Source organism: Glandiceps talaboti, chromosome 10, assembly GCF_964340395.1.
Source record: "Glandiceps talaboti chromosome 10, keGlaTala1.1, whole genome shotgun sequence".
NCBI lineage: Eukaryota > Metazoa > Hemichordata > Enteropneusta > Spengelidae > Glandiceps > Glandiceps talaboti.
Genome location: NC_135558.1, coordinates 6869896 through 6894420, shown reverse-complemented (window position 1 = coordinate 6894420; position 24525 = coordinate 6869896). Strand labels below are relative to the sequence as shown.

At 37.3% G+C, this 24525-nt stretch overlaps 2 protein-coding genes across 2 annotated transcripts in view; both read right to left on the bottom strand.

Moving 5' to 3' along the window:
- LOC144441318 (cubilin-like) overlaps positions 1 to 19374 on the bottom strand; it is a 61429-nt gene extending 42055 nt beyond the window's left edge. The window contains exons 1-14 of the mRNA XM_078130876.1: positions 19156 to 19374; positions 18117 to 18308; positions 16341 to 16529; positions 15990 to 16178; positions 14820 to 15005; positions 10155 to 10343; positions 9400 to 9588; positions 7077 to 7268; positions 6260 to 6457; positions 5530 to 5721; positions 3311 to 3496; positions 1906 to 2091; positions 1112 to 1275; positions 418 to 634 (exon numbers count right to left, since the gene is read on the bottom strand). Of these exons, the coding sequence (XP_077987002.1) occupies positions 418 to 634; positions 1112 to 1275; positions 1906 to 2091; positions 3311 to 3496; positions 5530 to 5721; positions 6260 to 6457; positions 7077 to 7268; positions 9400 to 9588; positions 10155 to 10343; positions 14820 to 15005; positions 15990 to 16178; positions 16341 to 16529; positions 18117 to 18308; positions 19156 to 19374 (2688 nt within the window). The remainder of the gene's footprint in view (positions 1 to 417; positions 635 to 1111; positions 1276 to 1905; positions 2092 to 3310; positions 3497 to 5529; positions 5722 to 6259; positions 6458 to 7076; positions 7269 to 9399; positions 9589 to 10154; positions 10344 to 14819; positions 15006 to 15989; positions 16179 to 16340; positions 16530 to 18116; positions 18309 to 19155) is intronic.
- Positions 19375 to 21428: 2054 nt separating this feature from the next.
- The window catches only part of LOC144441317 (A disintegrin and metalloproteinase with thrombospondin motifs 18-like), a 37812-nt gene continuing 34715 nt past the window's right edge, over positions 21429 to 24525 (bottom strand). The window contains exons 9-11 of the mRNA XM_078130875.1: positions 22335 to 22497; positions 22108 to 22203; positions 21429 to 21503 (exon numbers count right to left, since the gene is read on the bottom strand). Of these exons, the coding sequence (XP_077987001.1) occupies positions 21429 to 21503; positions 22108 to 22203; positions 22335 to 22497 (334 nt within the window). The remainder of the gene's footprint in view (positions 21504 to 22107; positions 22204 to 22334; positions 22498 to 24525) is intronic.

Sequence of the window (24525 nt, the reverse complement as noted above, 5' to 3'; positions counted from 1 at the left end):
AAATCAAATCATTCATGTGTTAGCCAATCAATGATCCAACCATGCAACCATCCACTCATCAACAAACCAACCACTTAACCACAAACAAACAAACAAACAAACAAACAAAACTACGAAAAACCCACCCACCCATCCATCCAATGCATTCATTCACTCACCCACCCACTCAACTATCTTTCCATACAGGATATCCTCCCATTAATCAAATCCATCCATCCACTCTTTCATGCATGCATGCATGCATGCATCCATCCATTCGTTTGTTTGTATGTTCGTTCCTTCATTTGTTTGTTTGTTCATTCATTCGTTCGTTCATATTAACTTGGTGCTAAAACAACCACTTTTGACCCCTACATAACAGAGCCTATCTATCAATTCCATAGTGTACCCTTATTAAAGACAATACAAGTTGTTTACCGGTGTCCAATCAGTTGCGTTCCATGAGTAGATGCAGGTATTTGGAGGTGGTACACAAGATTGAGTCGCATCTGGTCTGACTTGATTCAGGAGTTGACACTGTGCATCATTGGCTACCTGTACAGAAGTAGCTGTTAGTTGCACACATTGAACAGCTCTGGTTTGGGTATTGGTATTACAGTCACAATCACTGAAAGCACTTGTAATGTAAATAAACCTAATAAAAAGGAAGACAAAGGTTTTTGTTAGAGCTACTCAGAGAGAAAAGATTAAGAATTTTGCTTTGTATATGAAATTCCTTCTCAACACTACACTAAGTAAAAGTACATCTGTTCACACTAAGTAAAAGTACATCTGTTCATGTCATGACTACCAGTATTATGATGATCTGTGGTTATTGTTATTATCATAAATTATCTGTTTTATCATCATTGTTGTTGTTATTGTCATCATCGTTTTCATCATCATCTTTGTCATTGTTGTCGTTGTTGACGACGTCATCATGGTCATTGTCATCATCATTGCATACATCCACATCTTCATCATCATCAACATCTTCATCTTCATCTTCATCATCATCATCATCATCATCATCATCATCATTGTAATCACCTCTGCCACCACACCCCACCCACCAACAACAACAACAACTACATAATCATCACTGCAATCATCATAAGTTGACTAAACTTACACATCGCCACCTGCACAAGATTCAGTATTACAAGTTTGTTGTTCAGAAGGTTTGGTCAATTGTGCATCCACACAGTTTGAATCATCTACGACTGCATTGTTTGCAGTGGTCTCAATACATTCAACAGTACGAGATTGCTGACCGCCATCACAAGTAACAGAACACTGGAAGATTGAAGAGTGAAAATAATTAATGCATAATACATTTGCAGTACACTGGTAGGGGTAGACAATAAAATATGCATCAGTGCATCGATGGAGGGGTACTGTATATAACCATGTACATCAGTGTACTAGGTGGTGGGTATATACATACAGTACATCAGTACACCAATGGAGGGGGTACTGTATATAACCATGTACATCAGTGTACTAGGTTGTGTGTATATACATACAGTACATCAGTACACCGATGGAGGGGTTACTGTATATTAACCATGTACATCAGTGTACTAGGTGGTGTGCATATACATACACATCAATACACTGGTGGAGGTAATATACATTCACATACAACATTAACTGGCAATTAAGTGAATGATACATGAAAAATCAGTACATCTTAAGTAGTAGATAAATGAAAAGTGAATCGATGGAAATATTCTTGGCAATGTAGTTAACATCTCTTGTCAAAAATCTTTGATCTTTTCCCTTTCAGAACACACATTAGGGTCACTTCATTGAAAAAACATTAATTTAAAATTCCCATAAAAAAAAATTACATCTAACAAATCTACTTTCCCTTCTTGACCCCGAGTCAAAAAAATTATTATAAATTTCAACAGAAACACTTACAAAACTCCATGGTCCTTCTGCGTATGCATATACAGGGCATATAGGCAGACCTGGGCATGCTTGTGTTGTTGCAGGCAATGTGAGGCCAAGATTTTCACACACAGACATAGCAACTGTAATGCTGGTTGTGGTGTCTATGCAGGTGATAGATCTAGTTTGGGTACCTGATCCACATGTGGTTGTGCACTGGTGAGGAGGAAAATGTAATGACAATATTGGATGTGTACATGTATCGCAATTTATTTCCTACCCAAGAGCTGGTACTCTTTACAAATATTTTGATGATGTCTTAGCCGAAGGTAAAGAGTGCTGGTCAGAGGGCAGACAAAATGTAATAATTATGCCTGAGTGCCTGTGTTATCATCATGTTTATCACAATCACCACTCATTCTGACACTCTTCATTCATGCTAACAATGTTTGTGAAACATGCGCCATGCATCAAGGCCATGAATAAGTTTCTATTTATAGTGAATTTCCAAATTTCATATTTAGATAAGTCTTGGAATATAGATATGAGATTATTATTAGCAACTTGGGTGTCCCTACAGTTTGCTTGTCATCACTTCTGCACTAAGTACACTTGTGCCTGTGGTGTGTAGTGACGTTGTCTTCAGGAACAGTATCAGTATAGAATGACTTTGGAATGATGTGCAGAATGGATGTGTAATGGTTGAAATGACTCCAAAAGTCAATAAGCCTGTGAAAATTTCCACTTGTACTGTCTACCATAATAATGTATGCCTGACACCATGACAAGTCTGTAAGTGTCATTCCACCCAAACTCTTCATGTGCCAAAATAAATACATTCACAGTATATGTATATATGGCAAAATGTATATGAATAAAAAGTGTATGATGAATGATATCTAAGCAATGACATTTCAGCATGGAGATAAGAGTATTATTTTGTGCAAAAGTAAGCTTTAGGTTGCGCAAAGCAAAGGGAACACTTACAGCCTCCCATGCAGCAGGGATATAGTCATATACAGGGCATGCATCAAGACCTGGGCAAGCTTGCGTTGTTTCTGGCACCAATAATCCAGTTTTTTCACATTCCAATGTATCAACAGTTTCACTGGTTGTGGTGTCTATGCATGTCACAAATCGAATTTGAATTCCTGAATCGCATGTGGCTGAGCACTAGAAATAAATGAGTGTGCATATTTACATGTAATATGAACGCAAGCATGACAAATATTTATGATATAGTGTGAATATGGTAAAGGAGCAGAATGCAGGAATTTTTTTTTCTCAGTATTATAATGTTGATAAGTATGCTGATTTCATGGGACTGATGTTGTGCATGTAACTGACAGGATGTTTATGGTTCAAAGCGTGTCTTTGCACTTAGGACATAATGATGGTTAAATGGATGATAGAAAAGTAATTCTTTTTTACTTACAGTTTCCCATGCTCCAGTAGAATACTGATACACAGGGCATGCATCAAGATTAGGACAAGCTTGTGTTGTTGCAGGAACAGTTAGACCTGCATTCACACAATTCGAATTATCAACTATGGTGCTTAATGAAGTATCTATACAGGTGAGGCTTCTGGTTTGGGTACCTGATCCACATGTGGCTGAACACTGGTTGGAATATAAACAAGATGTCAGTTATAACTACATTTGTATTTCAATATTGTGAGAGTCAGGGAGTGTACTTGATTGATTGACAAAATAGCTGGACATCAGTGGTTGAAAATTGTTTCAGACATCACACAGTGTAGTAGTATAGTGTATGAATACAAAGCCAGCATGTACAATGTAGTGAGGAGTTCTTTTATGCAAAATGTGCACGTATTGGGTACGTATCAACAAACGACACTGAGCACTGCATGATAGAAGTAATAATGAAGTAGCAATGATAACACTCTGATGACAATAACATGAGCAGCATGGAACAGATAAAAGCAGCATGGCAGGTCTCTGATACAGCATTGATATGCAAATGTTACATAAAATCAACGAAACGTAACGGTGCTGCCAAAATGATGTGAAGCAATGTAGTATTAGATTTATGCAAAGCAGTGGTTTAATATACACTCACAGCTTCCCAGTTACCAGGGTTATAGCTATACACAGGACATGCATCAAGATCTGGACAGGCTTGTGTTGTTGCAGGTAGTGTTAGTCCAGCATTTTCACACACAGACAATTCAACACTTTCACTGGTTGTGGTGTCTATGCAGGTGACAGATCTAGTTTGGGTACCTGACCCACATGTGGTTGTGCACTGTAACAAACATTAAGTTGTACACTAAAGCAACATGGTATGATTGTTAGCATGAACATTTCAAAGGAGTGCATCTGTGACATATGAAATGAAGGAGAAACAGAGAAAGTTAAATACTGACACATGTGATACATCCATAGTAAATAACTTATATACACTACTTAAATGATATACACCATATTGTTACACAAATACATACATTGATGAATGAATGAATAAATGAATGTATGAAACAAAGGAATATATATGAAATAATGAATGAATGAGTGAGTGAGTGAACAAATGAATGCATAAAAAAAAATTTCATTTGCATAAAATTAACATGATAGTTTAGCATTTGTATTAGAGCAGTTGGTAGATTAATTGTTGCAAAACAGCATGACACTTACAACTCCCCATTGACCTGGGTTATAAGCATATGTTGAGCAAGCATCAAGGTTAGGGCAAACCCTGGTAGTTTCAGGCTGTGTTAGTCCATTAGCCAAGCATAAGTTTGAATCTGCAGCAGTACTAGTAGAGGTATCAATACAAGCAACAGGTCTGGTCTGGGTTCCTGTACCGCATGTAGCTGAACACTGAAAACAAATTTGTATGTATGATGATGAATGAATGAATGTATACATACTGGGGATGGGGTAGGGTGAGGGGATGGGGTAGGGGTAAGTGATTTGAGGTGGGATAGGGGTAAGGGTGAGGGTGGGGTTATTGTATCATAATATACCATATTCCCATTACCATATCACAGGTACCGTAAGCACTGCAACAGGGCTTCTCAGGTTTGGCAAAGTGGGGGCTAAAATTTTCGTCATGGCTGCTCATTATACAGCAGTGCATGACACAATGAATAAAATGTGTGTGAAAGAACTGATTTATTTTTGTTCTTAAAACAGCATTACGGTAACAGTTAGTCACACTTTCATTACTGGTAGTTACTATTATAATAATAATACTTTATTCCAGAATTGTAAATAGTACAGAGGGAAGACTGCGGAAAATGAGTGGCAACTATATGTGTAATAATCAAATGAGTAAAAACTTCGCAAGTTGATGATTTTTAAGTTATTATATAGCATAAGAATTGAAATAAACTGCTGATATCATGGATTATTCATATGATTACAATACACGGTGCACAGTAAACAGAATAACCTTTTTTTCATTGTTTAGTATTTAGTTGTTGGTACTTTAATGTCACATTTGCAACTTTCTTTTTAGTAGGCAAATACAGTTTTGTGAAAGATCATTCAAATGTATTTTTGATGTTTAAAATATTTAGAAATGTGGCTACTAAATAGTAAATGGAGATATAAAATAAGGAATACCCAAAATGTTCAATTTGTATTTACCGGTACTAGAGAGATTCCAAATGGAAAGTAAGTAAACCTACCTGTCCCCATGGTCCGGGTATAAATAGCAAATCAGTAGTGACTGAACATGAGTTGGTATTGCAGACCTGGCTTTCTGTTGGTTTAACTAGACCTTGACCAATACACACACTGTCATCTAACTCAGTAGTGGTTCCAACAGCTCTACAGTATACAAGTCTGGTTTGGACTCCACCACCACAGGTTACTGTGCACTGTGGATCAAACATTCAAGAAAATACTATTAATTCAAGTCTGGTTTAGACTCACCCACCACAGGTTACTGTGCACTGTGGATCAAACATTCAAGAAAATACTATTAATTCAAGTCTGGTTTGGACTCACCCACCACAGGTTACTGTGCACTGTGGATCAAATATTGAAACATTCAAGAAAATACTATTAATTCAAGTCTGCTTTGGACTCTTCCAAACTACTGTGCACTGTGGATCAAATATTTAAACATTCAAGAAAATACTATTAATTCAAATCTGCTTTGGACTCTACCACCACAGGATACTGTGTACTGTGGATCAAATATAGCCTGAAATGAATGTGTTCATAAAGTTATTACCTCCATATGAAACAATCATGAATAATGATTACAATATATATAATTGTGCATATCTTCTTATCTTGCTGACTTCAATGAGCAAAAAAAAAAAACAATGCATGTCCATGGCATGGACTTTCACTGTACAGTGAATGAGGAACAAGTTCCAATGTACAAGTATACTAATGATATGTACATACCGTTTCATAAGGTCCAGTGTAGAATTCATAGGTTATTGTAGGGCAGGTTGGTGGGTTAGGACAACTCTGGACTTCAGCTGGTTTGGAGACACCGGCATTTACGCAGAAGGCATCATCTACTATTGCACTGTTACCGTTTGAAGTATCAAAACAGATAATATTCCTAGTCTGTGTTCCAGCACCACATGTAGTAGAACACTGCAACAAAAGACATAAAATCATTTAAACTGCAAATGAAGTGGAAAACATAGCAAGATATAAAAATTAATACATGTATGTTTTCCAGCACCACAAGTAGTAGTCTAAGAACACTAAAACAAAGACACAATATATTCATTTAAATCCCTGATCCTACCACAGCCCTTATCTTTTACATGTACTTCACCTGAAGAGGGTTTTAAACCACAAAAGAAATGGAACTACAATGAGGCAAATAAAAAAAAACAGTCTACTGTAAGTTTTGTTGATAATATAAATTTTTGGAAATTGTATAATTTCAATTTATTTCATGCCAGAGGAAATAGAACATATTATGATCAGCTGATTCTCATTCTATATAGTAAATGCATGTGTAGCACGTGAAATGAAAGTCATGACATCTACCAAGAAATGAAACGATAGTTATTGTTATGACATATGTAGGTGATAAGAATCTGTATGTGGTAATACAAATAATATTAGGACACAGTTTGAAATTATTTAAGGACAGATCCAGATTGGATATACATAAATATTTTTCAGTCAATATGTCACAGACATGGAACATTTCAGATTGTACAGTATCAAGTGTACCAAGAAATGATTTTATCATACTTACAGCACTCCATTGCCCAGTAACATAGATGTAGTTACCAGTACAATCATTAGTGTTACAGGTCTGTGAGACTGCAGGTTTATTGAGACCAGCTAGTATGCAGGTAGCATCACTGACAACAGAGCCTCCATTGGTACCGACGACAGCGCAGTTCACGTCTCTGGTCTGGGTTCCTCCACCACATGTTACTGTACACTGTCAAAGTTAAAGTAAAGAAGTACTATATCAATGTGGTGAAACAACAAACTAGCCTGTACTTACAGCCAACACAGATATTAATTTCGGCCAGATTGGATAAACGGTATCATCATAATCATGTTAATCCTCTTTCTGCCTAGGTGGTATTTGTTTGTACTCAACTAAGTACAAGTTGGGTGAAAACACAAGACAGATAGCAGCAATAATGTCATCACATTCATATATCAACTCTCCAATACCGTTATAAACTATCACTGCTGGGAGTCAAAACGAAATGCTATGCTAGAGTCACCCCATTTGACTCTACAGTAGAGATGATCATAGTGATTGTAATATGTATAGGAAAGTAAGATCACAAGCCACACATTGTTAGAGAACTATACTACGTACAATACGTATAGGAAACAAGACCATAAGCCACACATTGTTACAGGACTATACTACGTACAATACGTATAGGAAACAAGACCACAAGTCACACATTGTTAGAGAACTATACTACAATATGTATAGGAAACAAGACCACAAGCCACACATTTTTAGAGAACTATACTACGTACAATACGTATAGGAAACAAGACCATAAGCCACACATTGTTACAGGACTATACTACAATACGTATAGGAAACTAGACCACAAGTCACACATTGTTAGAGGACTACACTGCAATACATATAGGAAACTAGACCACAAGCCGTATAGGAAACAAGACCACAAGCCACCACGCATTTTTAGAGAACTATACTACAATACGTATAGGAAACTAGACCACAAGCCACACATTGTTAGAGAACTATACTACAATATGTATAGGAAACAAGACCACAAGTCACACATTGTTAGAGAACTATACTACAATACGTATAGGAAACTAGACCACAAGCCACCACACATTTTTAGAGAACTATACTACAATACGTATAGGAAACTAGACCACAAGCCACCACACATTTTTAGAGAACTATACTACAATATGTATAGGAAACTAGACCACAAGCCACCACACATTTTTAGAGAACTATACTACAATATGTATAGGAAACTAGACCACAAGTCACACATTGTTAGAGAACTACAATGCAATACATTCTGTATATGTTGCACCACCACCAAATCATAATATGTACGTACTGTTGACCATGACCCTGTATAGAATTCATAAGTGACTGTAGGACATGCTTGTACAGTACATGCTTGGACAGTGCCTGGTTTTTCTAGACCTTGATTAGTACAGGACTCATCGGCAACCTCTGTGCTAGTTCCAACTTGTTGACAGTATACAGTTCTAAACTGAATACCTTCATCACAGGTTGTAGAACACTGATAAGAAAAATAACACCAGTGATATTTGTAGCACATCATTTCAAGAATAGCCACAAAAAGTAAACTATTTTGTGAATAAACACTAGAATAACCAACTCTCAAAGGAATACCTGTACTTCAACACACTATAAAGAAATTTTTAAACACTTAGTGCAGTAACTCCTATTTCAAACTGTTCGCTAAAACCAAACCATTTTAACCACACAGGGTTCATACACTGAAAATTCCTTCAATTTCCAAATAAATTTCAGGGAATATCAAGTCATTTCTAAAAGGCTTCATAGTCAACTTATGCCCTTTTCCCCAGGTATTCTGTAGTACTTTCCACCAAAAGTTTGCAATTGCTCATTTTCCAACATGTTATGGTTGTCATCAATAATACTTTTCATTTTCCATTAGTAAACCAACTCTTTCCTGGAATTTTCAAACGTGCAAGGACCCTGATAAGAACAATAAATTAAAAGTAGTACACCACTGCAAACAGAAATGTGCAATGACATTGTATGCGTAGATTTGCAACAATAGTGCGCAAGTGTGGATTTTTGGTGCCTGGTAAGTGACAATTATAGTACTCGTTAAAAAAGCCAACAAGAGATATACTTTAGATTTACGTCACCCATCATTTCTATTTTAACAGATCTACTAGAACTGCATGACTAAAGTGACAACAACTTGGCAGGTAATAAAGAAGTGTATTAGTGATGCACATAGTGATCAAGCAGCCACAAACCACACATAATTAGAAAAGTACACTACAATACATTATGTGTGCTGTATCAGTGCCAAATCATAATATGTACATACTGTTGACCATGAACCTGTATAGAATTCATAAGTGACTGTAGGACATGCTTGTACAGTACATGCTTGGACAGTGCCTGGTTTTTCTAGACCTTGATTAGTACAGGACACATCGGCAACCTCTGTGTTAGTTCCAACTTGTCGACAGTATACAGTTCTTAACTGAATACCTTCATCGCAGGTTGTAGAACACTGAAAAATAATACCTATGGTGTTGTAGTACAACTGACTATACATGATAGCATACTAAAATCAAGTAAGGCAATAACTCAGTTTGTAGGATCAGTTACCATTAACAAGGTTGGTATATTAAAAACCAAGATTTCACCCATAGTATTGGTAAAACCATTATTTGCAGAATTACTTCAGGTGCTGCATTATTTCTGGAAGAACTACAAACAGTAAACCATTCAAAGCATTACCAGTAACAAAACCATTTCTATAAGAACCACTAAAACTTATTTACACCATTTTAAGAAAATCTACAACTAATACTATTTTTAAAAAGAACTATACTACCTGCTACAAATTTCATAAACTATATTACAAAGCATATACACAAGATCTACTAGAACTACTTTTAGAACTACTGGGCACACAGGTGAAAAAAGTGTTTAATATTATTATTAGTGAGAGTGTATTTCATGCATGATGTACAAACAGTGATCAAGCAGCCACAAACCACACATTGTTAGTAAAGTACACTACAATACATTCTGTATATGTTGCACCACCACCAAAATGTAATATGTACATACTGTTGACCATGAACCTGTATAGAATTCATAAGTGACTGTAGGACATGCTTGTACAGTACATGCTTGGACAGTGCCTGGTTTTTCTAGACCTTGATTAGTACAGGACTCATCGGCAACCTCTGTGCTAGTTCCAACTTGTTGACAGTATACAGTTCTAAACTGAATACCTTCATCACAGGTTGTAGAACACTGATAAGAAAAAGGTTATTGTAAATCATCTACGTGTACCTGCAAAAATTATCTACATACACACGATAAGTATTGGTCATCATTTGCTTTAAATTTGTAATATTTGATGTCTTTAGTACTGTAACAGGAGTATCATTTTTTCGGTATCAAGTCTAATGGTAAAACTCTAGGGTTAGAGTTACTGCTATAGTTTCATTTTGGTTCCCATGGATAATACCATGGATGCTCATTATGAAAGATGAACAACAAATATCAGTACAAACAATTCTACAGTACAATACACAATTTGTACGGTTGATCATGAACATTAAATAATTAGATGTTTTTCCATGACATTTTCCTTCATTAATCCAAGGAATATATTAGTGACCTAAAGGGGCTTTGTTACTACTTGCAATGTATCTAGCCACTCGGTGAAAAATACTTAGGTTCAGTGTTTTATTTAAGGGCGGTAAGTAGGTAAAATCTACCGGGGTTCCCACATCATTTTACCGGGGTTCCCCACCAAAACTATGATACATTGCATGGGAAGCACTACCAGTTTTACCTCTTTCCCCCTTTCTGTTACCGGGGTTCCCAAACCTTAGCAAAAACACTGAGGTTGTTGTTATGATAAGTATTTGCACGAGTGCTTGGAGTGTTTTCTGCTGGCCTGCACTTTCAAATGCTACGCTTATGAAGGTACAGGTATGGAGAACACTGCAAGCACTCAAGCATATACCCCGTGTACGCCACACTTGCACTCACGTGTCATGGGGTTCTGTCATAGTACAATGTATAGTCCCATAAAAACAACCAGGTGTACAGGTATGGTTGTTACTAAAATACCAGTAGTTATTAAGTACAACCAAAAACATTGCTTCCTTGCTCTGGAATCAAATTATGTACTGCTAGTTCCGAACTTAGAGAGGTGATTTTACTTTTCATGTATTTTGGTTGTATGACTCAGCCTTTATCAGCTGTTATTGTACATGGTCTAATGACATTCCAATGACCAATGAGAAGCTTCCAGATAAAACACCCACCTCGTAAGAGTCATAAGCGATGAGGGGGATGGAAGTACAGTAGTATACAATGCCCTCATGTGGTCATTATCATATGACAAGTCTATGATTGTCTGCATTACATTAACCCTGTGCAATAACAGCTGATAAAGGTGGAATGAATCAGCTGAAATATACTAGGCAAAAACTCACTGCTTTGAGTTTAGAACTACCACATATAGTTATGTGAAAAGGGAGGTGGGAAGAGAGGATGGAAAGTTGACAGTAAGGGCTGAAGGGACGTTGTAAGGGTTATACATCACTACAACCAAAAGTTCAAAAGTTGTTGTTATACATGTATATGTACATACTGTCTCCCAGGCGCCTGTGTAGTACTCATACACAATGAAACATGGTTGTGAGTTACAGGTTTGAATAGCTGGAGGGCTAGTCAGACTTTGTTGAAAACAGAATCCGTCAGAGACTGGTGTAACAGTTCCAACTTGTCGGCAATACACCTCCCTTGTTTGATAACCACCACCACAAGTTACTGAGCACTGGAGAGAAAAGGAATCAAGACTGCTGCAAATCTTGGTACTTGCAGGATAACAGTTACAATTATGTTACATGTACCTCCAAGTCAAAGAACACTTGTATGGATAAGGAATTCCATCAAAAGCTAACTGAAAGCAACGTGAACAGAAAACTTGTTGATATAATATATAACTCCCCTGCTAGTTTCACCAAGTACAATGAGAAGAAGTAGGTATGAAAGCACATTGCAAGAGTATGCTGTTTATGCTGGCTTTGGTACAGCAGCAACTGTATGCTGTTTATGCTGGCTTCGGTACAGCAGCAACTGTATGCTGTTTATGCTGGCTTTGGTACAGCAGCAACTGTATGCTGTTTATGCTGGCTTTGGTACAGTAGCAACTGTATGCTGTTTATGCTGGCTTTGGTACAACAGCAAATTCTTTGCAGGCGTTGCCTAAATGTTAGCACTTGTTTTACAGAACAGAATACTAATATTGCATGTTAAATGCAAAAAGTGCCAGATAAAGTAGCCCTAATGCTTTACAGATTTGCAGTGTTCACCCTGAAAGCTAACATCATCATAATGCAAGAAAACCTTTGAAAAATATATTTTTTGCATTTGAAAGATGGTTCTTCTTTTACTTTTGCTCTGAAGGAAATATGTGTATTAGTTTACAGGAAAGGGCTTTAACTACATCGCAAGCTGATCTGTAAGAAGGCCACCACCGATAGGAGATTTATATTTACTGCTGAATTCAGACCACCCCAATTCTTAGGAAAGCACTTGATTTAGCAAAATTAAATGCTGACAAAATATTACAGCAAGATATATATGAATTACAAGCACTAATTCAACAGCAAGGACAGGACCCAAATACATGGAATGCCGACAGGAGGTGGCAGAAAATGAATTTGCTCAGTAAAGTATGCATCTGAAAATATTCCAAATTTTAGCAAAATGCAAATTACACACTTGTATTATCATCTGCACAACTTGCAAAAAGTAACTGACGCAATTGTTAAAATCTTAAATCAAAGTCAAAACAGGATTTTCTAACTAAAATGAACATTTTCTTCAAGTTGCATACATACTGGCTGCCAACTTCCTGTATAGAACTCATACTGAGTAACAGGACATGATTGAACATTGCAGAATTGGAAACTTGATGGCTTCGTCAAGTTTTGTTGATAACAGTGTGATTCTGATACTGGGAAGTCACTTTCTAACAAATGACAATACACTTCTCTTGAGTGGTAACCATCTCCACAGGTGGTTGAGCACTATTTGTGTATAAAAAGGGTAAAAAAATCAACAACATGTCAAAGATGGATGGAACATAAAGTTCACGTAGTTGTTGTGGACACAAACATTGTTGCATATGCCAGAAATATTCATAGCATTATTCAAAATCGTGATACATTTAAGACCGAGTATTGCAGCAACTGTAAGCAGACAGAACACAGCAGGTACATGGAAAGCATGCACATCAGCAATAACAGTGACATGGCTTGCTGCTTGAATATTGCAGCAACATCATAAGTTTACAGGATAGTGCAGCTACAGGATATTGAAGCAACATAAAAAGCAGTGCAGCAACACAGAATGCCAACAGAATACATTACATGCAGCAATATAGAATGCTGAGAGGATATTGCAGCAACAAAGAATGCTGACAGGATATTGCAGCAACAAAGAATGCCGATAGAATATTGCAGCAACAAAGAATGCCAATAGAATATTGCAGCAACAAAGAATGCTGACAGGATATTGCAGCAACAAAGAATGCCGATAGAATATTGCAGCAACAAAGAATGCCAATAGGATATTGCAGCAACAAAGAATGCTGACAGGATATTGCAGCAACAAAGAATGCCAATAGAATATTGCAGCAACAAAGAATGCCAATAGGATATTGCAGCAACAAAGAATGCCAATAGGATATTGCAGCAGCAAAGAATGCTGATTGGATATTGCAGCAACAAAAAATGCTGACAGGATGTTGCAGCAACAAAGAATGCCAATAGAATATTGCAGCAACAAAGAATGCCAATAGGATATTGCAGCAACAAAGAATGCCAATAGGATATTGCAGCAACAAAGAATGCCAATAGGATATTGCAGCAACAAAGAATGCCAATAGGATATTGCAGCAACAAAGAATGCTGATTGGATATTGCAGCAACAAAGAATGCCAATAGAATATTGCAGCAACAAAGAATGCCAATAGGATATTGCAGCAACAAAGAATGCCAATAGGATATTGCAGCAACAAAGAATGCTGACAGGATATTGCAGCAACAAAGAATGCCAATAGAATATTGCAGCAACAAAGAATGCCAATAGGATATTGCAGCAACAAAGAATGCTGACAGGATATTGCAGCAACAAAGAATGCCAATAGAATATTGCAGCAACAAAGAATGCCAATAGGATATTTCAGCAACATAGAATGCTGATTGGATATTGCAGCAACAAAGAATGCCAATAGAATATTGCAGCTACAAAGAATGCCAATAGGATATTGCAGCAACATAGAATGCTGAGAAGGTAACATTGTAGTAGCGACATAGAACATTGGCTGAATATTGTAGCAACATGCAAGTCACGGGGACATTGCAGCAAGCAATAATTTATTACAGGATACTGCTTAAACAATGTGGCCAGTTGACAGGATATTCTGGCATCTTATCAACAAGGAATACTGACATCAGTAATAGAATAATAACACTCCACTGTACTGTAATATCATCATAATAGTGCATCCCGTATTTTGACAACAAATTATATCTGCTGGTCTGTAAAGCTATATTTGTATATGCACACAGTTTATCCAGTAAATCCTTGAAGTGCACAGTCACATCTAATTCACCATTTACATGTAAATATTTCAGTATGATCTGGAAATACACTTCAAATCACAGAAAGGACAGTACGAGTGATATTCCAATATTTACGTACAGCTTGCCATTCTCCAGTGTAGAATTCGTACACACAGTTTTCTATGACACAGTCTTGAACCTCGTCAGGTCTAGTAAGACCATCCTGGATACATAAAGCATCTGGTACAATTTCTGGTGGATCACTTCCAATTACCGTGCAGGACACATCTCTTATTCGAATACCATCGCCACAGGGAGTAAGGCACTGGCAATGAAATCCTAACATTAATGACACTGCCAAACATGACTAAATCTGGCATCAATGTGCAAATTAGGAAGGACTGTCTCTGCTGGGGCTTTATGAAGCTGGCGATTCAATTTTTAATGGCATCATTTCAGAAATGAGGTATGTAATGGAGATAAAGTTATGCTTAGGCCTAGCAAAAAAGAAAATTGTGTGGTTCCGATTACACTTGTAATCCGAACCGAGGTATGTAATAGAGATAAAGTTATGCTTAGGCCTAGCAAAAAAAAAAATTATGTGGTTCCGATTACACTCAATTTTAAAATAGGTGAGGTAGGTGGATTTTTCATTTTATTCTTTGTATATATTTATGTTTTTTTCATATGTGAGTGTCTAGTTCAGGTAGTTATGTTTTCGATTATTTTCCATATGGTCTCTGTGTTATTGGTTTCTTCCCATCACAGCCATTACAGATTGGAAGAACAGTTTTATTTTGTCTTTTTAAATTGATGTCAGTTTCTGCATCCATTATTTCTTGCAAGACTTCATAATTTTCGCAAGTTTATTACTTTTTTTCTCGAATACATAAAAAAAGTGTAGGGTCAGTAATGAAAACTACATGTAGGTGGGGTCGGGTAACCGGAACCAAACATCCCAAAAACATATAAACTCAGCGTATGCCCCTTTACACATCTTGTAAGTAATATATATGATATCAAATATTTATAGTTAAAGACAGTGTACTGAAGTAAAACTGATAGTGACACTGATAGGAAAACCTGCACTGTATAAAACTGAGGGGAAAAAATAAACTGGTACTGGAACATCTTTTACCACTTCCAAAATCTACAGTACTCGTATGGTGACCAGTATAACCTATAAACAGTGACATAGAACAATACAACAAGCCACACATATTCAATCATCTTTAATACAGGATGAACATAGTGGAATAGTGGAATGAAAACACAGTAGTTATCAAAATAAAGTAAATGTAATACATACCGATCCCCATTCTCCAGTAGAAAACTCATATGTGCTTGTTATACACGACTGTTCAGTACAGCTTCCAATCACATCTGGTTTGGTCAGACTTTGTGCTTCACATGGTGCATCAGTCAATGCTATGTCTATTCCAACTTCTCGACAGTACACAGTTCTAGTTTGGTAACCACCTCCACAAGTTACAGAACACTGAACATATACAGAAGAAGATATAAATAGATAGTTAGGCCTAATAAAAAAAAATTGTGGACAAAAGAACAAACGCCAGGCTAATGTTATATGTACATGCAATCTTCTGGTGACTGCTTCCTTTTGTTGTGATGTAAAAAGAAAGAAAACAGGAATACATACCGTTCCAAAGGGTCCAGCGTAGTATTCATAGACAGCTGAAGGGCATGCTGACAAAGTACATGCCTGAACAGAGGTTGGTTTGGTTAAACCTTGTGTAATACACTGTGCTTCTGCCACTTCTGTAGTTGTACCTACTTCTCTACAGTACACATCTCTACTTTCAACACCACTACCACAGGTTACAGAGCACTACACAGAATATGAATGACATGATTAGTCAACTGTGGATATCACATAGGGTTCTACTCAGGCAAGTAGTGGGTAACTTTAATACAAATGAATATCTTGTGATTTTTTAAACATAATTTATAACCAATAGAAAATAGATCATTCAGAGTTCCAAGAATCAATTGGACAAAGTATTACAGTCACTTTAGGACTAAATTAGAACCTGTTCAGTGTTGCAGCCAGAGGGGGTTTTTCGGTCATTTGACACACATTTTTTGGACCAGACCCACACTTTTGGAAGTGATGGGTCATAGATGACCCACACTAAAATTGTATGCAAATATGTTTAGCAACATGACCACACCTATAATAAAGCAACAGCCAAATGATCGCGTATACTGCATAAATAACAATAGGGTTGGATTGGCAACTGCATAATCATTCAGCAAATATCTAGCAAGGCTGGCTGCAACACTGCTTGTTGTCACAATTTAATCTCTCTTCTACATACAGATCTTGATCATGAAATGATGTTTGGAGACATAAAGGTTAAAAAAATTGTATTGAAAATTTACACCAGGATGATCGTTCTATTGTACTTTACATGTAGTTAAATTAAAACAACTGCACCATCCAATTATCCCTTTACTATATATTTTTCCCTTTTACAGTGGTTGAGGAGATACACAGGTGGTAATACACTATATTCCAATTATCAGTGAGATAAAAGATTTCATGGTTTGGCCACTAGGAGTGCTGTTCACAAGCTGTATCAAGCCAGAGACATTAGACATGAAGTAACAACTCTGTTTATGTTATTCTTCCTATATACATGTACTGTTTAATAAGCGACTACCAGTAATCGAAACATGCCTCACCACTACTGTAATGCTCAGAGTACCCGGGGTACTACTAAATACACAGTAATACACAGAGTACCTTTACACATACATCTGTATTTTATTCATGGCTTTATGCATATTGGCATACATATACATGTCCAAATTCTAGCCCTCATTTTGCAAAATTTGGGGAGACCTCTTGTGACCTTTACAAGTGTGAAATTATCAGAACTTGGGTAATTGGAATATGGTGTATTCAGCTTTATCATGTGATATGGCTGCTATAGATATATTCACAGCGTGAAAGATTTCTTAAAAGTTGTCTACATCCAAAAACACACACTAGTTAGCTCTAACATGCAACTACTGGAATAGGATAGCAGCAGCAGTGTGCTCTCTAACAAAACATTTGTTGGTGTTGGTCAGAATTGTAAAAACTGAATTTTCTTGTGAGTCCCCACATAAGGGATATGAACACCAGCTTTCAGTGTGCCACAAGAAATTGCTGCATATCATTGGCATGTCATTGGCACATCAAATTGGCTTAGAAGGCACACTGGATAGCAGGAATGGTACATGTATATGCACCCAAGACTTACGGAAGGATTTGCTGGCAGGAATAGTATGAACAGCTAATGGAAGGGTGGATTAGGAGCAGTAAGTAACAAAGTATATCTAGGCTACCCAGCACTACTTCCTTGCATCTGCATGTACATGCAAACATGCAAGCCACATAAAGACCATGTAGTTCTACATGTATACTTACAGTACCATAGGGACCAGTATAATACTCATAAGTTGGTACTAGTGGACAAACTCCAAGATTACAAGCCTGGGTTGTCGATGGTCTTGTTAGACCCTCACTGACACAGTTACTTTCATCTACCACAAATGTAGTAGACAGGCTGTTGCAAGACACACTTCGACTTTGGACACCATCCCCACATGATAAACTACACTGTGGATGTGAATATGCATTTGGATCTTTGAAATATGTGGCTATTAAAGACATGGTCCAGCTACTTTTTCTATAGGGAGTAGTGTCTTTGACAGTGACTGGGTACGATGATTAGGGATAGTGATAAATTGAACAGCCATAAGGTCAGACCTTCAGGGGGATGCTGCCATGGAAATAAAGGCATTTTCGTAAACTCTTGGTTCTGAGAATCATCACATACACATATTATGATTGCAGTAGCAACACATAGATATTCATGACTCCTAAGTGCTAACTTATCACCTTCAAACCATGTATATTTATGTTCTGCTATTACATACATGTATGCATGTCTGTTGACTTCCACAAGCAGTGTGCATCCATGGCAAGGACCTACACTGAACAATGAATGATAGTTTCAACCTGATCTTCCTTGGCAACTGCATGTAAAGGAACTAAAGTGATATACAAATTACAATCGAGAAATAACTCTTATCTCCAACACCCAAAGTTTCCCGATATGACCTTATTTCCTACAATGGACATATGGTTGACTATTAGTACTACTTTAGGTGACACATACCAACATACATGTAACCCTTGTCAAAGTACCAATACAGGACAGTATTTCAAGTTAAAGGCCAAAGTCAAATTTGGATAACAGTTTGGTGTGAAACACAGTTGTCTGACAACAAATATACAAAAAGTTGGTCCACTGGTAAGATAAATGTAGTAATAATCCAGGACCCTGGGATTCAAAAGTTGGAATTTCAAAACATCTCACAGATCCTATATCCTACTGTGAATTCATACAGTTGTATACACTTGTCAGACTATCTATACAGGTAGTAAAAAAAATGCATCTTACCTGTCCCCAAGTTCCCACTGTGTATTCATATGCTGCAGCTTCACATGCTTGTGTATTACATGCCTGTGTTTCTACTGTTGGCCTTGCACCAATATTGGTTGTACAAACATCATCACTGACAATGTTCACTATTTGACTGTCATAACAGGCTAAAGCTCTGCTCTGTGTTCCTCCACCACAAGTTACTGAACACTGGTAATAAATAGTGAAGATATTCATGTCAGTCTGTCAGTGTTACTAACAGTATGTAGCAGATTAATTGTCTGAGTACATGAGAATTAAATCATTGTATGATCCCCACAGATTTCAGGAAGTGATGTAGAGCCATTGCCCTGATATAGGTCTACACCAGGGATACTAATTATACAGTACACCCACACATAGCATGAGCCAGATCATCAAAACGGTATCACAGACAACTGCAACGATGTGCACTTTTTTTTCAATTCTCACACTCTGGAAAAATATGTACTCCAAAAAATGAGAATCAAAACATACTTTGGGAAATATGCATTCAGTATCATACATGCGTTATTAGTACCACTCTTATAGGCCTTTCCAAAATTTGCCATGGTGGTGCTCTACACTTCCTGTCTGTGTGTACACCCTGGGGGTATACATGGTATAGGTTACTCAGTTAATCATAGAACACTACTGCTTTCCTTGATGTCTCAACAATGTGAAAAACATCCCTGATTTACACTTCTACAGAATACAAGGAACAAAGCTCTTAAGAAACAGTACTATGAGGTGATGATACCCCAATTTGAGCGAGGGTGTTGTATTCTCAATTTCCTGTTTGCAGTCTGCAATGGCCTATTGTAAGGGTGGTTGTACTTAATTCTATATATGACCGACTGACTCAGTATTTCTTCAATCTGCAAAATAATTTTTCAAAATTGACATCACAATGTCACTGATAGTATGATGGTGACCCCACAAGTGCATATCAGATCAATAATTACCATTTTTGCTGAAATTTTGGAAGTTTCATAAAACAAACAGTTCAAAGTTTCCTTTTGACGTTATTCTCAGACTGTTTGATAATGAAGTGAAAATACCACTAACATGTACACATACATAGGTTTTTTTTTTCATTTTCAATTATGTATGGCCACCATAATCTTGAGATCTGAATTGTACAAATAAAAAGGAGATACATACTGAAGTGAATGATCCAATAATCCACTGGTATCTTGTAGAGGTAGGGCAAGCATCTAAATCACAAGCCTGTACATTACTGGGTTTTTCTTCTAAATTACACAGGTCTTCCACATCAGTAGGCAGCTGTGCTTGGCTATCATAGCAGGTAACAGTACGTGTTTGGACAACATCTGTACCACAAGTTGCTGAACAACTACCCCAGTCAGCTACCAACCACCGGTACCTGAAAGTATCAGTCAGTAATGAGTATACTTTACAGTTCTTACTAGTTAAATCGTGTCGGGGAGACTGGAAGTGTAGTTGGCTTTGTAATCATTTAAACCTTGGAAAATTGTGTAATTTAGTTGAGTACATCGCCTTCTCTAGAACTTTAAAATAGAGAAGTTCAACTTTTTAAAGCCGATATCTAAAGGCCCTTCCAAATATGGATGTGATTGTGAGTAGAAACAAGTCACAATGCACAGGCCCTAGGTGGTAAATTACCAACCAAGTATTGATTAGCAATCCCCTGTCTGCCTTGCCACTGTATAACTCCAAACATTCAAATGTACCCTTAATGTACAACTATACATGATTATACATACACAACTCTCTTGACTAAAATCCTACCTTGCTTCAGCGCTAGCTCCAACTGTACATAGGCCCGAGTCACAGCAACATCTCTCTGATACTTCACTCTCAAGTTCTGAACAAGCTGAATTCTCCAGGAGAACAGTGTTTCCATCATCATGAAGTTCTGCACACAATATCTGTCTATTCTGTACACATGTTGATTCACAGGCTGTCCAACTTCCAAGGATGTATCTATGGAAACACAAACAAATTGATAAAGAGTAAGTCAACCTTACTAATTTCCATACGACAGGTTATCAGAATTTCACATCTTTATGGGAAAACATCTTCAGCATAACAGCAAAGAAATAAGCATTTGACTTTCGTTGTCGACTGCACTTGTCATGGTTGTTTTGAAGGACATCATGATTTTTTTTTTTTTTTTTTTTTGGGGGGGGGGACTATAATTCAAGATTTTCTGAACAGGCTGAACTATCAATTTTTCTGAATTTATGACGTCAAAACTTTACAATTCATTAACATGTACATATATTCACTTACTGAGCAGGGCAAGGACCACCACCACAATCCAACTTGCTACGCAGGTCCATACACCAACCTCTGATACACGCCTACAAAAGATATTACAAGTGTACCATGCCATTACTGTTATTTTCCTGTACACTGACAACTGTTACTCTAAACATCTGAAGATCAAATGCATGGTTGACTTCCTGTTTTGCAACCATCACTGGAAGTATTTAGGAAAGTTGTGTTGTGTGCAAATGCCTCTAATTGTCAAAGATGTTGTAAGCTGTTTTTTGAACATTTGGAGAAAAATTCACTTGTGATATTCTGTTCTGTATAAAAACCTGAAAAGTACTGGTCAAAGTTTTCTTGTACATCAATGCTTTTAACTGTCCAAGATCTGTGAGTACAATACAACTTGGACATCAATCCATACAACATATTTCTATTTCAGTGTACTCAACACCTCCAGCAAAATTGCATCATTCTGTCAGATCAAGTTAGGTACTGTAGCAGGACAAGTGATTTGTTCAAAACATGATTGTACCTTAATTTTGGTGGAGAAACCCAGTAAAATGACTGGTGAACTAAGGTAGATTTTACCTCCTTACAGAAACACTGGACATTGTCTATGGTTTAGCTGGCCGATTAACAAGCGTGCCAATAACAACAGATCTTTCCAGTTTACAAGGAAAAAGAAGTTCATACCTTGGAGAACCCACAGCTTGTACCGTCCAATGGTGGGATTTTATTTGAAACTGATGACAGGAATCCATAGTCACAGGTCAACTCATTACAGATTTCCTGTAAATTCAAGCAAGAAATTAAACACCATTAGACTAAAGTGCAATTCAAAATATTGGCAAGAATGTAGCACATATGACAATATACACAATATTGTTTTCATGCTGGAGAGTCGTTATAGTTAGTTTTACCTCTGAATCCTTCAACTCGTTTGATACAACTGCACTGTTGTCGTTGTATGTAGCTCGGCACTGGAAGTCTGCGTCGAAATGGAAACCTGGCAATGGAATGCTACTAAGGAAATATTTTGACGATGATACGGGAGCATTGTCCAAGCAGCTTGCTGACTCAGAACTGTAACATTAAAAAAGAGACGAATGATCATGAGAAATGTTCAATCCCCCAAAAATATCACAACTTTTAAGGAGACTGTGCACATTTGAAAGTTGGGTGTGACATATAGCACATCATAAGTATCTTTTCTCCAAAAATGAAGGAAAGAACTACTGTAAATTTAAAGTTACACTGGTCTACAAACGACATGGGAGCAAAATGCAGACATGTACTACTCGAGTACCAGATCTATGCGTTGCGAGTATCATTAGCAACTCCTGTGTCTGGTACAGTCATGAGCGTTACCAGTTCTGTCATGCGCTGTCGTGTGCAAGTAAAGGTCAAACCCCACTGCGTAATCTTCCTACGTCGACTGACTGACAGTTATATATTATGTATATAGCGTTTGATTACGTAATTATTGTTTGTGCCACCCCACCCCCGTGCACCCCACCCCACTCGTACGTCCATGCAGAGACCACGGTGACGAACAGTAAAACTTAAAAAGTCTTTACACAGAAAGATAGACAGGGAAAGGGAATTTCCTAGTATATTGTGTTGACATGTATTAACGTTTGATTAATAAATGCAATGTATCCTCTGTTTATTGTTTATTTGCATGGCGGTCTTTATGTGCGTCTTGCGTTTAATGTTTGCCGCAACTTGGTAATTACGCATCCAGATACATTGTACACAAAATTATATTACCAAGATGTTTTATACGTACGTTCATGCGTTCTCAGTTGTATAGCGCCACCAACATTCACGTTAACTTAAAAAGTATTATAGTTCACTAACTGACATCTACCAATCCGACTAACGGTTGGTGTATTACCATTTGTCAGTTAGTAGATATTTACACTGGTTATGGAAATATGTTACTAGTAATTTGCCAAATAGCCTACCAGTTTGATCAAGGATATTAGCTGTGCACTAATTAATTCAAAGTTGGTAAGCTACAAAGAGACAGAGAAGACGATAGTTTTGATTTAAAACTTTATCAACTAGAGATGTTATCTGATAAAAACATGAATAACATTATAAAGCTAAGAAATCGCAAAGACACCCACTATTATTTATTCGACCTGGTGTCACCAAGGTTGGTGTGTAGGGGTGATCCTAATGTTTAAAAATGTTTTTGTTTTTTTCCATGGAAAATTTTGGTCGGTCGGTCGATTTAAAAAAGTATATAAATAAAAAATCATCTTTGAATTCATGTTTCTTTGCCTCTCCTTTTCCTCCTTTCAATCATCTTTTCATTGGATTCCTAGAAACAAGCCCTTCTCAGCTTTTCTTAGGGACCGGTCAGTTTCTCCAGCCTGGGGGGGGGGGGGGCGGTGGATTCTTAAATCGGGCCGACAAAAAGTCACTGACCCCCCCTATCTGTAAAACCCAAAACAGGCTGACCCCCCTATCACTTAATTCTAAAACATGATGACCCCCCCCCCCCCCCATATATGATATTCGCATGAGTGACAGGTATTTTTTGATCGTGACTCAGTGTGGACTGCTTGACTGTCTTGCATCTACTTTATAAGATCCCGGGTTTTTATATAGCACTATCATAATTATAATTATTGACTACCCAGGGTAAATATATTTGAAAAGGAGTTTAAGGTAGGGGGAAAGCTTTGAGAAGGGAATATGTACAGCTGTCATGGGGGGTCCTAGGGGGTCTCCCCCTAGAAGCCCAGGAGGTTTTTAACTCTGAAAAGTCAATATTGAGACTATTCAGACATTTTTAGAAAATCATTTCCAAGCTTTACAAGACAGCACCAACATGTAAAAAGCAACTACATAAGGTTGAAATATTTTTGAAATATACTAGTAGTTTGATAGGATCTTGACAGTAAGAGGTAGGGGGAGATCTTGAGACTGGGATGTGTACACCTCATGGGGGGGGAGGAAGGTTCCAAGGGGGTCTCCCCCTAGAACCCCTGGAGGTTTTTTCCCTCAATTTTGAGACTATTCAGACCCTTTCAGACAATAATTTCCAAGCCTTACAAGACAACACCAACATGTAAAAAACAACTACATAGGGTTGAAATA